The following is an 18,575-nucleotide window of genomic DNA, read 5'->3' as shown; positions in this document are numbered from 1 at the left end:
GCTTGTCTTTACTGAAAGTACAACCTCACAAAAGATACCCTTTAACTAAAGGTCCCTATAAAATGTGATTGTTAAAGCAGGTTAGCTACACAATTGTTGGCATGAACTGTATTTTATTTCTGAATAATTAGAATTGAGTAACTTATGAGTTCCAACTTTTGATGATGGACTTCATGTCTCTTGTTTGTTCCTGAACCAGTACACAGAAGGTGAAGCTAAGAAAGTAGGAGTGGTTGGTTGGGTGAAGAACACCAGCAAAGGCACGGTGACAGGCCAAGTCCAAGGGCCTGAAGAAAAGGTCAATTCCATGTGAGTAGTAAGGCTAATGTGGATGAAACTTTTGAAGCTATTTTAATATTTCATTGTATAATAAAAATGGGGTATGATTCAGTTTGTAGATTATAACTAAACTCACATACTGTAGGTAGGCTAGCAAAAAATTTATAGAGCTGGGTGGCATTTCTTTGTTGAGGAGTGGATTTCCCACTTGGGCAGGCTTTAGGAAAAACTGTCACGAGCTGGGAATGTGGGTTAGCAGTACAGTGCTTGCTTAGCATGCATAAAATCCTGGGTTTGATTCCTCAGTACCACATAAACAGAAAAAGCCGGAAGTGGCATTGTAGCTCAAGTGGTAGTTTGCTAGCCTTGAGCAAAAGAAGCCTAGGGACAGTGCCCAGGCCCTGAGTTCAAACCCCAGGACTGGCAAAAAACAAACAAACAAAAAACTATCACATCATTCCAGTCTATGAAGTCATCTTCCCTAGTTTCCTCCAACAAGTACTTATGAATAGGGTCCAAGGATTCCTCATTTGAAATGTTGGAACAGAAAAGCATAGGACCTGTCGAGTACCAGTGGCTCATGCCTGTAATCATAGCTCATCAGGAGGCTGAGATCTGAGAATCATGGTTCAAAGCCAGCTTGGGCAGGAAAGTCCATGAGAGCCTTATCGCCAATTAACACCTCCCCCCACCACAGAAAACAGAAAGTGGTGCTGTGGCTCAAGTGGTAGAGCACTAGGCTTGAGCACAAAGAGGCTCACAGACAACACCCAGACTCTGAGTTCAAGCCCTATAACCAACCACAAACATAAACAAAAGAAAAAGAAAAGCATAGGACCTAATGATGGTTCTTCAGGATCTTAAAGTAGCTTTTTAAAAAAAAAAATTGTGTAAGCATCTTATTTACCTAATTGAAATTTTATTTTTTTTAACTGTCTATGAAAATGTGTCAATGAGCTGTATGGCTATGGTAATACAGGTCCTTGAAGTCCAAGGGAGAGTCATAGGGAACCTTAGTCATAGGGAACCTTGCTTTATGTACATTTCATTTTCAAAGGCTTTGCCCTTTTCGACTTCATAATTTCCACTGATTTATTTTTAAAGTAAAAATAGTTAATATTTATTGAACACTTACAGCGTGTTTGAAAATATGCTAGGTACTTTATATGAATTATCTTGTTTAATCTTTTTTTAAACAGGTCCTATGAGGTAGGTACTAAGTAATGCCAATTTGTGTTCTTATTCATAAATTGGTTTTGTTTCAGCTTTCCAGTATTCATTTTGTTAAAGTGTACATTACCAACCCTTACTTTCTTTATCTTCTGCTTTGCAAATGATGTGTACTGGGAAGCTGGTTTGCTCTTCTAGCTTGGTGTCTGAGGTTACATTCTTTCTATCTCTGTCTCACATATGCACAGCATACACACAGATACATTTAGACACATTTTTGTCTTTTGATCAATACATGTTTTTATATCAATACATGAATTTATCTCAGTATTCCTAATGTAAAAATATTCATCAAACTGCTCTCAAAACAGCTGTAAATATGCATTTCTGTTGTCAATTGGTATTATTACTTTCTAAATCTTATGTAGTTGGCCATGAAGTGATTATTTTACTGTAATTTGCATTTCTCTAATTATTAGTGAATTTGAGCACTAGGCTGTGGCTAATGGATTTGTTCTCATGAACTCCATTTTATTTTTTAAATTGTAATTACATGAGTACATTTCTTTTTGGACAGTATCACCCTTTCCTTGCTCTCTCCCAGTTTTCCCCTCTGGTCTCCAACTACAAGATGTTTAGTTCATTTTCAATTCACCCTTTGTCCCTCCATTTCTCTGCCTCTCCTTATACTCCCAGAGACATATAAACGAACAAACAGGGCAAAAAGAAAAGAGAACAAAAACAGCAAAAAAGAAAAAAAAAAAAGCCTCATTTCCATTCATGAGCTCCATTTTCAGGTCTTTCCCTGTCCCTCGCCCCTTGTTTCCTGCCAGTATTTTAGGGCTCTTTGTGTTAGGTTTTTAAAGTAGGTAGCCGGTAAAGGAGAATGCCATGCGGTATTCAGGCAGGAGAGAAAAGTTTATCACCGAACCGCTGGCCTGTGGCTGAGATGATGCATGGCCAGAGAGAAGGGAGAGAAGGGACACCCCCCAACCCAGCCCTGCCTTAGATAAGGCAGGGGCAGGGGGTGTGGCCAGGTGGATTAGGATGTGACCTCAGGGAAAGAAGAGGTAACTGCCTCCAGGTCTGCTGGTTACCCTGGTAACTGGGTGGAGACTTAATGAGGTGTGTGTGTGTGTGGGGGGGGTGGGCATCTGTATGTAGCACTCAGGGGATGGACCTTACACTTTGTGTCCATGTAATGGACTAACCCAGTGTTACCTAGTTGGCACAAATTTCCCTAAATCTAGCATGGTCTATTAGTTTTGTTTATGATAGCTTCTGTACCATAAATTGCTTTTAACTTTTATGAACTCAAATATAGCTATCATCTTCTGGTTGAGAAACAGATTGTGAGCATTGTCATCTAGATTTTCTCTAGCTTCTAATGCTTGGTTAATTATGTTTAAGCATTGACTCCATCTGTAATTTGTTTTTAATTCATAACGTATGATAAGGGTATTGTTTCTGTCTTATGGATAGCCAGTTGTATCAGCACCAAATACTAAACCTTCACTCTTCCCAATCAACTTGAAATGCATTTTGTTAAATGTTACAACATCAAGGGCTAGGAATGTGGCTTAGCAGTAGAGTGCTTGCCTAGCATGCATGAAGCCCTGGGTTTGATTCCTTAGCACCACATAAACAGAAAAAGCCTGAAGTGGTGCTGTGGCCCAAGTGGTAGAATGCTAGCCTTGAACAAAAAGAAGCCAGGGATAGTGGTCAGGCCCTGAGTTCTAGCCCAAAGATTGGGGGGAAAAAACACCTTAAACTACATTTTATTCTTGGATTCTGTTTTCCACTGATCTATTTACTTATACCATACTAATATCCCATATGGATTTTTTTTTTGTCAATCCTGGGGCTTGAACTCAGGGCTTAGGCACTGTCCCTGAGCCTCTCTGTGATCAAGGCTATCACTCTACCACTTGAGCCACATCATCACTTCTGGCTTTTTCTATTTATGTGGTACTGAGGAATCAAACCCAGGGCTTCATGCATGCCAGGCAAGCACTCTACCACCAAGCCATATTCCCAGCCCCTCCCCCCCATAGATTTAATCACAGAAGTTTTATAGTTTATTTTCTCTCATTGTTCTTTACTCTTTTATCTACTTTCTTAGGCCTTGTTCTCTCTAAAGTTTAAGATACTCTTATCATATCTACTTAGTTGGAATTCCATTTTATTTTCCTTAACTGGGTGTGGTGACTCCTGGGTGTAATCCTCCATCCTCTGTGAGACAGAGATTGGGAAGATCATGGTTAGAGTTCCCATCAAGCCAAAAGTTCATGGGACATCATCTCAACAGAAAAAAAACACACACCAACAATGGCATGGTAGTATATGTACCTGCTACATCAGGAAGTATGTAAATAGTAAACATAGGCAGGCTGGGGGAATAGGAAAGCTTAATTTGAAAATATACAATGAAAAAAGGCTGAAGGGCCTCAAGTAGAAAAACATCTGCCTAGAAAGCACAACTCTGAATTCAAGCCCCAGTATCACACACACACACACACACACACACACACACACACACACACTTCTCTGATTGATTTATGTTTTATTTTTAGTAACTGTAATTAGAGAAAAATTGTATAGAAGAGATTTCTAAATATTTTAACTCATTTTTACTTTTATTAACATTTTTCATTAATATTATACATGTTATGGTTAATGAATTTTGATACATTACTATTAAGTAATTGCATTGTGAAAGTTAAGTAAGAAAAACTCATACAAAGCATTTAGCACAGTGTCTGGCATATAGTCAATAAACACTCATTACTGTTGTATTGCCCCTTTGTACATGGTGAGTGGCCAAGTGGAAATGCCACTGGGATCCTAGCTATAGATTGTTCTTACAGAACTGGGATAGAGACATAAATGTGGTTGTCATTAGTATGTGAGTGGTGTTTGAAGTCATATGTATCAATGGGATTATCCAGGGGGACCTTGTGTAATGACAAAGAAGCAGGAAGATGACACTGCAGAGTGCCTTATTTTCTTCTAGTTATTAAAAAAAAAAAGACTTCTAAAATGTGTTGTGTTAAAGAGATGCAGAGAGTAGAGTTAAATTACAGACAGAGCTAGCCTGGCTGCACTTGTAGCAGCGCTGCTTTGTCCTTGCTAACAAGACAGCAGTATGGAAGGACACACTGCAGATGTGTATGTTTTATTTGCTCACAAAGAATGACAATGGCTTCCTTTTGCAAATTGCACTGTGATTCTAATTGTAGATGTGAGTCTGGCGGCCTTTTTTGATGTCTAGGAGCCATTTTTGAGTATTGTTTTTATTAAAAGTACTTTTGAGAGCAAGATAAAAATATTTTTCTCTTTCGCCAAGTCGCGAAACGACCACCAAGAAGGCCACCTAGACTCAGACATTCCGAAATGCAAAAGCAAGGCAAGACTTTATTCAAGCGAGCTGCGGCTCGGGGCCTTGTCCTACCCATGGACACAGTGGAGGTTAGGAGGCAGCCTCGAGCTGAGATTTCACAGAGCTTATAAAGGCAAAAACCAAAGTTACAGCAATCAGGTGTTCAAGCAAGATTAGGATACGAATACAAATCTGTTTGGCTCAGGGCTGGAGGCATTCTAGGGGTGGTTAGAGTTAAGCATTCCCCGTCGTTAGAGTTCTTGACCAGCTGGGCCCTAATAAGCTTGCCCTGGGTTTGCTCATAGTTTAAACAGACAACAAAACGGGGGCTGCCTGAAAATGGGGTTCACCCTAACTCTTCATTCCCCCCTTCAGTAATCACTTAAAATTAATGTACCAAATGATGACAATAGGCATAGGTCTTTGACAGAAGCCTTACAAAATATATTTTAATTAAAGGCTAAGCATAATTTTTTGAAACAAATAATGTATTTGGACACAGGGAGCCAAATTTTAAAATTAAAATTACATCTCCATAGCTACTTTTTTTCCCTTTTTCTTTTTGTCATTCCTGTGGTTGACCTCTGGGCCTAGGCACTGTCCCTGAGCTCCTTTCGTTCGTGGGTAGCATTCTGCCACTTGCACCACAGTGCTACTTCCAGCTTTCGGCTTTCTGTGATTAATTGGAGATAAGAGTCTCACAAACTTTTCTGTATGGGCTGGCTTTGAACCATGATCCTCAGGTCTCAGGCTCCTGAGCTAGAACTACAGGCATGAGCCACTGGCACCAGGCTTTGCTACTTATTTTTTAGGTGTTGGGTTTTTTTTTTTTTGCCAATCCTGGGCCTTGGACTCAGGGCCTGAGCACTGTCCCTGGCTTCTTTTTGCTCAAGGCTAGCACTCTGCCACTTGAGCCACAGTGCCACTTCTGGCCGTTTTCTGTATATGTGGTGCTGAGGAATTGAACCCAGGGCTTCATGTATACGAGGCAAGCACTCTTGCCACTAGGCCATATTCCCAGCCCTTTGCTACTTATTTTTAAAACCATATGTCTTGAATCTGTCTTCTACATGTTAAAAGATTGTCAAATTGATCAAATTGTTCCCTGGTCAGGAAAACTATTTCATAATACAAGGAATGCTTGCAAGCCTTGGGAATAATTAGCTGGAGAGAAATTCTCCCAGGAATCATGACCGTTTACATCAACTATTTCAAGGGCGAGTACATGAAAAAGAATAGATCTTTTCTGGGGCTGGGGATCTGGCTCAGCGGAAGAGCACCTGCCTGGCGAGCGTGAGGCCCCGGGTTTGGTCCCCAGCTCCAGAAAAAAAAAAGACAAAACTACAAAAGAATAGATGTTTTCTGTTGTTTCAGAAGGAAATAATTTTGATTGTAGCAGTGAGTTGATTTTTCTCATTTCATATCACAATGGCAAAAATAATTCTATAAAGTTATCAATGTATCTATCTAATGGTGGGCTTTTATCATTAACTAGGAGTAGATTAGATCAGAGATTTATAATTTACAGCCTGTGGGCAAGCTCTGTTTTGGAGGTTTTACTGGAACACAGCCACACCCATTTATTTATTATCTTGTTTATAGTTGTTTGGCAAAGTTGATTTGTTGCAACAGGAAGTCTGGATGGCCACAAAGCCTAAAACCTTAAAAAGTTTTCTGAAGCCAGGCCTATTGGCTTATATCTATAATCCTAGCTACCCAGGAGGCTAAGATCTGAAAATCTGGTTTGAAACCAGCACAGACAGACAAATCTGAGACACACTTACCACCAGTTAACTTAGAAGAGTGGCTCAAGTGGTAGTAGAGCCAGGGTTGGAGAAGACAAAGCCCTAAGTCCACCCTCTGTATGAAAAAGTTTGCTGACTTCTTTGCAGATATCTTATAAGTGGAGAGTGTTGCAAAAGATCTAATATGTTAGATTGGGTGACTTCTGATGTGTTTTCTTGCTAAGATTCTGTAGCTTTGTAGAACTGACAATATGTACTTAGAATTAGAATTCACTGACAGAGTTGGTGCTTGTGTAAAATATGAAGCTGGAACAGCATTCTGTTTTTTAAAAATTTATTTATTCTCAAAGTGATGTACAGAGGGGTTAAAGTTTCATACATAAGGCAGTGAGTACATTTTGTATCATATTTGTTGGGGGAAGGAAAAAAGGGAGGGGGATGGGGGAAATGAGGGAGGAGGTAACAAGTTGGATAAGAAACATATACAGTGCCTTACGTATGAAACTGTAACTCCTCTGTACATCACTTTGACAATAAATAGATAAAGTAATAAAAACTTGTTACCTCCTCCCTCACTTTTCTCTCTCCTCCCCCCTCCCCAGTTCCTTCCCCTCCCCCCACCCCAGTTGGATTATGAGTATTGCTATTGCATTGTTTCACCTTTTACCCTTTGTCTCTCCATTTTGACATTCCCCTTCCCTTCAGTAGTTCCAATAAATATATATACAATACCCAGGGTCCCCAAATCAGTGACAGTGATAGCAGGGGTAAAACCCTGGGGAAAAAAGACAAAAGAAAGTGGCATAATTTCAGATGGTACATGGAAAATAACACAGCATTCTGTTTTAACTATGAAATGGTATTGTTTTGAATTTCTAGCTGTTACGGTCATAGATTGGAATGAAGCAATAATTTTTTTGAACAATTAGGTGGTATTGGATTCAGAGATATTTTTAATATTAAAAATATAACTTTCTTTGGCAGATCATTAGTGGAGTGAATTTGTATGTAACCAGAGCTGTTGGTTTTTCCCTGCTTTTTCATCTGAGAATCTTAAAGTACGTTGCTAACATCTTGATACCTTATTCATCAAGGTACTTTGAACACAAATAGAAGGGGTTATGGAGAAGGGTTCCTTTGAATGGTCTCTGGAAAAATTAGAAGACTTGGATACTTTCCAGCAACAGAATTTCATGGAGAAGCTGTAATTTTGGAAGCAATTTAGTGTAACCTAATTGATATGAATTAGTGGGAAACTAGAGACATGAATGATACAGTTGAAGTAGGAAAGGCCTCAGAAAAGTGAGTCATTTATTTTCTTCTAGAATACCATAGATCTATATTAACATGACTTAAATGCATGACTTTGGCCTCAGAGTTAACATATAATGTACATTCATTAAAGCACCCATATTTAATAAAACATATAGTACTGTACTAATTACATTTTTTTTTATGGTGCTGGGGATCAAACCCAGATCTTGGCACATGAGCTACCACTGTTATACTCTCAGTGCCAGCACTAATTACTTTGATAAAAATTAATAGACTTTGTGTTTTACAGAAATTTCTAGCTTATAGAAAAAAATGTACAGAGTTGTCATGCATCTTCTCATACCCCTCCCCGTAACTCTTGAATTTCCCCTTATCGATAACTTGTATTAATGTGACTGTTACAGTTGATGAGCCAATGTTGATAAAAGATCATTGACTAAAGCCCATAGTTTATATTAGGGTTCACTCTGATATTGTACATTCCAATTTAACAGACGTATTGTGACATACACCTACCATTACAGTATTATACAAAATAGTTTCATTGTTCTAAAGATCCCCTGTGAGCCTAGAAGTTGGGGTCTGTGTGCATTAGCCTCTGAAATACTGGAATTATAAGGGTCTGCTTCTGTAATCAATTCATCGTTATTATTCATGAAGTTAACTTATAGTTAAAAAAAAAGGGGGGAGCATAAAATATTTTTTAGAAAGATAGCTCAGCTAGGTGTAGGTGGCTCAAGCCTGTAAATCCTAGCTACTCAGGAGACTGAGATCCAAGGATCATGGTTCAAAGCCAGCCTGGGCAGGAAAATCCAGGAGACAGTTATCTCCAATTAATCATCAAAATGCCACAAGTAGAGCTGTGGTTCAGGCGATGGAACTGAGCAAAACCAAGATCAGAGACAGTGCCCAGGACCAGCACACACACAAAAAAAACACATTTCAATTTTTCAAAGAAAATGTGATCATTCTTTTTTAAATCTATGAAAACCTTGTGTGATTGTTCTAAAAATTCAATGCCATAGAATTATATTGAGTAAAAATGTATTTCTTTTCTGTCTTCCTAAGCCCTATATACTACCTATTTTCCCTGTTTATAAAAATGAGTGTGTGTGTGTGTGTGTGTGTGTTGAGTACATACAACCTTATTGTAAAAAATCTAATTATACACACTTTCGTGGTTCTTATGTGAGGAGACCCAAAATTAACTAGGTATTTTCAGATAATGGTAATTGCCATGAAAGAAATGGTGTTTTCCTTTTTTTGCTCAAGATTAGCACTCTGCCTTTTTGTGCCACATTTCTACTTCTGGTTTCTAGTGTTTAATTGGAAGTAAGAGTCTCATGGGTCTAGGCTAGCCTCAAACCTCAATCCACAGATCTTAGCCTCCTGAGTAGCTAGGATTACAGGCCTATGTCACTAGCACCGGGCCATTTTCCGTCTTTAAATTGGATGGACAGGGCCTTCTGTGAAGTGACCTCTGAGTGGAAAGCATGATGAAGAGATTTCCAGCATTGAGCCCTGGTAGAGCATTCTAAGCACAAGGAACAGAAAGCACCTGTGTGCATAGGCAGGTTGTGGGGACTCACTTTTATAACTGGGCTCAAAAAGTCATAAATCAGCCCCTCCACTAGACTATAAGGGGTGGTGTGTGTGTGTGTGCATGTGCGTGTGCATGTGCGTGTGTGTGTGTGAGTGCGCCAGCCAGTACCAGGGCTTGAACTCAAGATTTGCCTTGAGTTGGCTTTTTGTTTATAGCTGACACTCTACCACTTTTGAACTATACCTCCAAAAGACAGAGTTGCACACTTTTCTACCCAAATTGGCTTTGAACTGTAATTCTCAGATCTTATAGGACTAGCACCCAGAATTTTTTTTTTCTTTTTTACCTGTTGGGTTCTTGCTATGTAGCCCCAGCTGGCTAGCCTCTATGTTGGCAATCCTCCTGAGTGCTGGGATTAAAAGTATACACTATTACATCTAGTTTTGGATTGTAACTTTTGGGGATGCGTTTTAGTTAAAATATTTTGTCATAATTTTTTTACTCAACAAATATTTGTGTCTTTCCATGACCCTCTGCCAGATGCCAAAGGAATTTATATTCCTGATTAAAAGTATTGTGAAAAATTCAAATAGTTTAATTAGGGTGAAAGAGGTAAACTCAACACAGTATGGAATGTACAAAGGTGGGGTTAGGAATGAGGCTGAGAGAACACAGGGAAAGATGTCTTTCTCCTACCTTGAGAAGAAAGACAGACATGCCTTTCTCCTTCCAGACTTTCTTGTCTCTTATGCTAGCATTTAATTCTGATACACCATGCTCCTTTTTCCTTCTTGCCTTTGTGGGATCCCCTGCTCTCCCCAGAAAGTATACCTCATTCCTGTCTCCCACCCTCAGTGTACATCTCCCCCTCCCCCTATGGTGCTCTCAATGTAAGCCTGCTTCTGCCCATCACTCAGCACAGCTGTTAGGAAAGAATTTCTTGCTTCATAACCCCTGCCTTCATGCTAAGAGAATGCTTTCAGCTATAAGCAACAGAGAAACCTGAGAGACAGTAACCTGATAAACAGCTGAGTCCAACAAATGGGGTTTCTTCTATTCAAACATAAAGGAGACTGCAGTCTCCTTTGTTGCTGAGTGGTTGCTGGCACTTGTGTCAGGACCTGTGTCTGTAGAATTCTCTTGTAGGATGGCTGCTCCAGCTTGAAGCATCATACTCACACTCAAGGTTGGAGAACAACCTTGAATTTGCAGAATGTCTCTGGGCTTCCTCCTTACCTGCTGGTGACACTGTTTTAGAAGGTTCTAGAAACTTTAGGAGGTAGGTCTTACTTGGTTACTGGGGGTGGTTCCTTGGGAATATCTCTTCCCTGGATATGGCACACTTGTCCAGCTCTGGTATACGTCTAAGTTTTTTTTGCCATGGGCTTTCTCTAACTGTGATTAGCTTTTCCAGCTGCTAATAAGTAGGGAAAGAAGAAGGGGGTGGGGAATGTATAAAAGAGGGTGCTGGGTTCAGTATTCATCGTCACTTATCACACCTCTCAAGACTGAAAGCTTCTGGAAGACAGGGATTTTCCTGTTGTTTCTTGAGTTCCCAATATGCAGCCCAACATCTGCCATACACAAAGAGAAAACGAATTCTAGAAGAAAATTTCTGGTACAAGGGCACTGTTGAATGAACCTCTATTGTGAACATAGGCAGAAAACAGGAAATGGAGAAAATGGAAATGAAGACTGAAATGTAGGATTAGAATCAATGTATTGAAAGCTTTGATGTCATGTTAACTTCTTTTGTGAGTAGTGAGGAGTTGTTGAAACATTTCAGGCCAGTGACTGACCCAGTGAGACTATGGGTTATGATATAGTTTTAGTTAGTTTGGCCAAATGCTATACATAAATAACTTAAGGGAGGAAGGGTATGTTTTGGCTCATAGTTTTAGAGGTTGCCCTCATCTAGGAACATCCTGGCAGTAGAAGCCTTGGTGTAGGACCTTCTTTACCTCATTTCAGACACAAATCAGAGCGAAGGAGCCAGGAACAAGATAGCTTGAGGAACTGCTCCCTTCAGGTCGGTCCTACCTCCTAAAGTTTCTAGACCCACCCAACATAAAGCCACCAGAGGGGGACCAAATGTTCAAACCATGAGCCTGCGAGGGACATTTTACGTTTAAAGCTTAATAGGTAATAACTGTGCAGAGAGACTACCATGTCATTTTGTGGTTTGATAAAGGAGAACAAGAATGATTTAGGGACTTTAGCAAGTATAAGTTTATGGTCCTCTGGGAGAATGATTCTCTAACATATAATCCTGGGTCAGTAGCATCAGCATTAGCCGGCAGCTCAGTGGAAATGTAAATACTTGGGCTCCACTTGAACTTAACATACTGCAGACCCCTCTGGAATAGGGTTCAGAAATGTGTATTTAAGTCCCCTTGGTGACCCTGACCTACACTAAAGCTGAGAACTATTGAACTAGAGAAACAGGCCCTGAACTGTGAAGAAAGCCTTGGGATAGGTCATCCAATCTGGTGCACCCAGACTACACAGTAGTGGCACCTGAGAGCTTGGACAAGACTGTAGTCTACTCCCTCCTCCTCCACAACTGAATCTGAATGTCTAGAGCTGAGACCCAAGTATCCAGTTGTTCCCAGTGCTCCCAGGGGGTGCCCAGAATCCAATAAGGTTTCTGCAAAGCATTGATCTTTTAAAGCTGTTCATGAGAAAACTCAGGATGAGGAGAATTGTTCAAGGACATACAGCACGTTCAAGTTAAGAACTATATCTCTGGAATCAATAGTAAACTGTCTTCTCCATGATAGTTTAAACACTATTCCAATTTTATTTTGCTTTAATATAATAATCCAATTTTCCTTAAATCACTTAATTACAGACAATATTATAAAGAATTCAGTTCTCAGCCAGGCACCAGTGGCTCATGCCTGTAATCCTAGCTACTCAGGAGGCCAAGATCTGAAGATCATGGTTTGAAGCCAGCCCTGGAAGGAAAGTCTGTGAGACTCTTATCTCCAATTAACTACCAGAAAACTGGAAGTGCAGCTGTGGCTCAAAATGGTAGAGTGTTAGCCTGGAGTGAAAAAGCTCTGGGACAGTGCTCAGGCCCTGAGTTCAAGCCTTATGACCAATAATAAATAAAAACAATTCAGTTCTTATTTACATCAATGGTATTTCACATACTAGAAAGTATTCCTTATTGTAACACTTTGTAAAATTATATATTTTGAACATGAATGGAAAAGATATAGAGGAGATATGGTTATATAGTGTTTTATTTGTGTGCATATAAGAAGTAACTTTTTTTTTCAAACTGTAGGTGGAGCTCTTTGGTGTGTGTTTATACATATACATATATATGTTTATTTATAATTTTGAGCCTTTTTTTTTTTAAAGGAGCTATTTTTGGGCTTTAAAAACACATTTGAAAATCCATAATGAGTATTGTCAACATTTCTCAGCTCTACTTTTCTGCTTATTTCAGAGCCATAGAGTTAAATTTTTATTTTTTTTTCATGGCTGGACCAAATCCAGATACAGGCTTTAGAGAGTCATGTTCATATCCATCTTGTATTTGTGTTGCTGTCTCCTAGTATTTTATGAGCAGAACATGCTTCTCATGTTTATTGTTTCTGATAAGCCTTGGTGTTTAAGTGGAATTTCTATGAGGCGTGTCTTCCTTTATGAATGATGCCGGTGGAGAAGGTCCCTGGGGATAACACAGCTGTTGCTATAGTAATTTCTCCAGCTATTTTTATCCTACTGTGCAAAAGAGCATTAGTAGCTATGTTCTTACAACATAAATGAAACATTTTGCTGTGACTTCCTTTTCTCTTCCTTCTCCTTTTAGTAGTTGAGAGGACTTGAGGAGGATACACTTCCCTACATTGGAGACATGGTATTTGTAAATGGTATACACTAATGATGCAGTTCCTAGAACAGCAGTACGACCATTGACATCACCTGGCAGTTTATTGGAAATTAAGATTCTCAGGTTCCGCACTACCCTGATTGAGATAGACATCTTGGGTGGGGTTCAGCCATTTATGTTGACTCACTGGAGTAAGCTATTTGAAAGGACAAAAATTCTGTATTAACTGGATTCTAATTCTTTCGGTGTAGTCAGTTCTGCCCATGTTAGGTTTCTCCAGTGTTTCTCAAATCACCCCTCAATGGTGATCAAGGGCAGGATTCTCAGCTAGTAAATTAGGGGTAGAACTTCAAACTTTACATTTCTAAGAAGCTCTGAGAAAGTATGGATTTTGCTTGCCCTGGAACATATTTTGAATGGTGACAATATTGACTAGCCAAATAGTACATGATAAGCCATGGTTTAGGGACATGGACTTTTGGTTTAGTATGCCTATAACTAGCCAGCTCTTACTTTTCATTCACAGTGGTGGCAATTTCTGGGCCACAATATTTCCTTGTCTAGTTTACAGCGAAGAAATCCTGGCCACGTGGTAGCATCCAGGCATGACCCAGGCATGTATACAGGAACAGGGAGTAGTTCAGACTACGTCAAGCTTGACTTCTTGTCTAAGAATTATAAAAGTGAGTCCAAAAGCTTGTTGCTTGTTGCTTATGCCTGTAAATCCTAGCTGTTGGAAGGCCAAGTCAGGGAGGAAGATAAGCAAAATGTTCATGAGCCAGGTGTTGGTGGCTCATGCCTATAATCCTAGCTACTCAGGAGGCTGAGACTTGAGCCTCATGGTTCAAAGCCAGGCTGGGCAGGAACATCCATGAGACTCTTATCTCTAATTAACCACCAAAAAGCAGGGAGTAAAAGCTGTGGATCAAATGGTAGAGTGCTAGTCTTGAACACAAAAGCTCAGGGATAGCTCCTAAACTCTTGAGTTCAAGCCCAGAACTGATACAAAGAAAAGACAGAAAAAAAAGTCTATGAGACTCCATCACCTATATCTAGACATGGTTTGAAGAACTGTCATTGATGAAATATGCAGCTTCAGAGATTGGAGCCTAGCTTAGCTGGTAGAGCATTAGCCAATGAGCAAAAGCAGCAGGTACTGAGTTTGAGTCTCAAATCCAGACCTTAAACAAAGGAAGGAAGGAAGGAAGGAAGGAAGGAAGGAGGGAGGGAGGGAGGGAGGGAGGGAGGGAGGGAGGGAGGGAGGGAGGGAAGGAGGGAGGGAGGGAGGGAAGGAAGGAAGGCAGGCTTGAGTTGAAATAATAGACTGGAAGCTGAAATACTGCATTGAGTGTGTAATGATGAGTTAAAGTGGAAGAAAATATAAAAAGGAAGGGAATTGGCAAAGGAGAAACAGAGACAAATGGAAGAAAAATGAAAAAAAAATTGGCAAAGGAGAAACAGAGACAAATGGAAGAAAAATGAAAAAAAAAATCAATCAGTTACAATGAATGTCAAGGGTGTTTGGGCTATATACCTGTCCTTAATGATATCCTTACTTTCCAACTAGCTTTCTTGGAGATGCTGTGTGGACCAGGTGGTTCAAATGATATTGCCATTTTCCTGATTTGAAGTTTCTGTATTACTGTATTTCATTCATATGTACCCTTTGGTTTTGTATCTTCCTTTAGGATCTGCTTTATTTCCCATAGTCAGTGAATATATTTTGAATACTAATAGTCATAAATTCTGAAGGACCTCCCTCTAACCCTTCTCCCTCGAAAGATATTTTTTAAAAGTCTAGTACTTGCAGCAGAGGGAAATTACTTGTAATAGTAATGCCAGGTGTCTCCATGCCCCAGCTCAGATGAGAGTAAGTTGGTTACTGTAGGATGGAAAGGAGATTTGGTGTCAGGAAACACTTTGAACCAATCTTTTCAGGAAGGTTCCTCCCTTTCTACACTCCAAGGAAGAGCCAAAGCATAATGGTCCCTTGGACTCCTTCCTAGATGTAGGATTTTCTACAGCTGTTTATCAACAATTACCAGCCATTTTGCAGAGTCTTTCCCTAAAAGTCCTTGGAATCCATGTAAAGATATTGGGTCAGAGTCTGGGGATATGGCCTAGTGGCAAGAGTGCTTGCATTGTATACATGAGGCCCTGAGTTCGATTCCCCAGCACCACATATACAGAAAACGGCCAGAAGTGGCGCTGTGGCTCAAGTGGCAGAGTGCTAGCCTTGAGCAAAAAGAAGCCAGGGACAGTGCTCAGGCCCTGAGTCCAAGAACCAGGACTGGCCAAAAAAAAAAAAAAAGATATTGAGTCAGCGACACCCAAATCTCATTTGATATAGAAAACCCTACAATGACAAATCACATGTGTAACACTTTTCTTTTTGCCAGTCCTGGGGCTTGAACTCAGGGCCTGGGCACTGTCCCTGAGCTGCTTTTGTTCAAGGCTAGCACTCTACCACTTGAGTCACAACTCTACTTCTGTTTATTTCTCTGTATGTGGTACTGAGGAATCAAACCCATGGCTTCATGCATGCTAGGCAAGCACTCTATCACTAAGCCACATTCCCAGCCCCTGTGTAACATTTTTTAATGACAAATGTGAAACTTTACATTTCAGTTTACTCATTTCCCAATATTATAGCTTGAGCTATTGGTCCAGTGGTGCCTTATTGTTATTTTTGTCTGAGTACAGCCTTAATAATGGTTGATTTTGTGCTATCTATGTGGTCAGCCAGTGAGACCAAAATGTGTATGTGTCAGTGGCTTTGTAAAGTTTCCAGTACAGCTTAAGCTGATAGACCAATGGACTAGCATTTATTCATTCCATGAACATGGACTATATATATGGTCAGGCAGAACTGTGGATACAAAGACCAGTAATGCATCTTCTATCCTTAATCACTTGAGAGGAGAAGAATATGTGTACAGGATGAATCAAGACATGGACAATTTGGTCCAGAAGGGTCTTAGGAGTTTTGTAAAGGACCTTATCCTTCAGGAGAGTCAATGCTAGTGTGATCTCCATTGTGATGCTGTGCCATTTTACATTGTGCAGATCATATCTGCATCTCCAGTTTGGCTGACATTGCTGTTTTCTGTCTGACATAGGATGAGGTAAAATTGGATGATGGCTAAGATCAGCACAGGGAATCAGACAACTGAACACACTCACCCTCTCACTAGCAAGATGGTCAGGGTACCTTTCTGAAGTTTTCTTGTAGCCATGGAAACATACCATGATTCTATAGCAGTTTCACATTTGTATCCCATTGTTCACCTCTCCCACATTTCTAGTTGCCATTTACTACTCCAGTCCCCTGATAATACTAGAAAGATCCAATATATCAGCATATCCTTTTACAGGTTTGGAGGGCAGTTGCCCTTCATAGTGTGTGTGTGTGTTTCAGATAATTCCATTCGATCTAATCATTACTAAAGCTAGATAGTAGCACGTAGAGCTTTTTTTTTTTTTGGTTAGTTGTGGGGTTGAACACTGGGTATAGGTGCTATTACTGAGCTCTTCAGCTCAAGGCTAGTGCTCTACCATTTGGAGCCACAGTGCCAATTCCAGTTTTCTGGTTAATTGGAGATCAGAATCTTATGGACTTTCCTACCCTGGCTGGCTTTGAACCGTGATCCTCATATCTCAGCCACCTGAGTAGCTAGGATTATAGGCATGAGCTACCAGCACCCAGCCCTTAGATCCTTCATTACAATCTGCTGTGACCTTTGGTCTCAAGCTCTTGCTGAAGATAGAAGCACAGTGTGTCACCAGCCATTTCCTCACCTGGATCTTTGTTCAGGTTTCTAATATATTTTGCACTTATTATTCCCCTGTCTCATCAACTGAAAAATTTGATAAGCATTGTTTTTCTCTCTCTTTTTTTTTAGATGGAAACCATCACAAATAGGCCTTTTGTCACTATTAAAAATCTGAAATTTGGACTGGGAATGTGGCTTAGCAGTAGAATGCTTGCCTAGCATGTATGAAGCCCTGGGTTCAATTCCTCAGCACCACATAAACAGAAAAAGCCGGAGGTGGTGCTGTGGCTCAAGTAGTAGAGTGTGATTCCACCTCACCCCAGTGGAGGTGGTGCTGTGGCTCAAGTAGTAGAGTGTGATTCCACCTCACCCCAGTAAGAATGTCCATTATCAGGAAAACTAATAATAACAAATGCTGGAGGGGATATGGCCAAAAGGAAACCCTATTACATTGTTGGTGGGAATGTAAACTTGTTCAACCACACTGGAAAGTGGTATGGAGGTTCCTCAGAAGGCTAAACATGGAGCTCCCCTGTGACTCAGCAGTCCCACTTTTGGGCATCTACCCAAAAAATTACAAGCAAGACCACACTAAAGCTACCAGCACAACTATGTTCATCACAGCACAATTTGTCATTACTAAAATATGGAACCAACCCAGATGCCTCTCAGTAGACAAGTGGATCAGGAAAATGTGGTACATATACACAATGGAATTCTATGCCTCTACCAGAAAGAATGACACCACCCCATTCGTAAGGAAATGGAAAGACTTGGAAAAACATCATACTAAGTGAAGTGATCCAGACCCAAAGAAACATGGATACTATGGTTTCCCTCATAGGGAATAATTAGTACATGTTTAGGTTATTCATAGCAGGAGGTCACAATAGCCCAATAGCTATGCCCATATGAATACATAAGATGATGCTAAGTGAAATGAACTCCACGCTATGGAAACAAGTGGTATATCATTATTGTAATTATTTTCAACATTCCATGTGAAACAGCACCCTTTTTTTCTCTCTCATATTCCCTTCCTGTGGTTTTACCCCTGCTATCACTGTATCTTAGTACCCTGGATATGGTATATACATGTATTAGAACTAGGGAAGGGAAAGGGAATACCAAAATCGAGAGACAAAGGATAAAAAGAAAAATCATTCCAAAAGCAATACTTACAAAACCATTTGGTGTAAACAACTGTACAACTTATGAGGGGGAGGGGGGCTAAAGTGAGGGAGGAGGTATCACAAGTTGAATAAGAAATGTACTTACTGCCTTACATATGAAACTGTAATCCCGCTGTACTTCACTTTGACAATAAAGAAAAGAAAAAAAGAATAAGCCCAGGATGGTGCTTAGGCACTGAGTCCAAGCTCCAAGACTGACCAAAAAAAAAAATCTGAATTTTAAACGGATTCTTGGATTGGTGGTTTGTATCCATCAGCTTGCTGAACTTTAGCACCAGTCTCATCCCCAGTAGCTTTTCTAGAACTCCCACCTTCACCATGATTTTTCCCAATTCAAACTTGGGCTTCTTCAGCATTTTTACTTTGCTAGTAAA

The 18,575-nt window shown here is 40.1% G+C and overlaps 1 protein-coding gene across 4 annotated transcripts in view; it reads left to right on the top strand.

The window, feature by feature from the left end:
• Positions 1-18,575, top strand: part of Acyp2 (acylphosphatase 2) — a 120,080-nt gene that overhangs the window by 8,813 nt on the left and 92,692 nt on the right. For 3 of the 4 annotated variants that reach the window (XM_048352934.1, XM_048352937.1, XM_048352936.1), the window contains exon 3: positions 200-309. In XM_048352934.1, the coding sequence (XP_048208891.1) occupies positions 200-309 (110 nt within the window). Of the gene's footprint in view, positions 1-199; positions 310-11,362; positions 11,421-18,575 lie in introns of all 4 variants that reach the window. The other variant, XM_048352935.1, reaches the window with a different exon arrangement.

Source organism: Perognathus longimembris, chromosome 8 (genome assembly GCF_023159225.1).
Source record: "Perognathus longimembris pacificus isolate PPM17 chromosome 8, ASM2315922v1, whole genome shotgun sequence".
NCBI lineage: Eukaryota > Metazoa > Chordata > Mammalia > Rodentia > Heteromyidae > Perognathus > Perognathus longimembris.
This window is presented reverse-complemented; position numbering and strand designations above follow the sequence as displayed.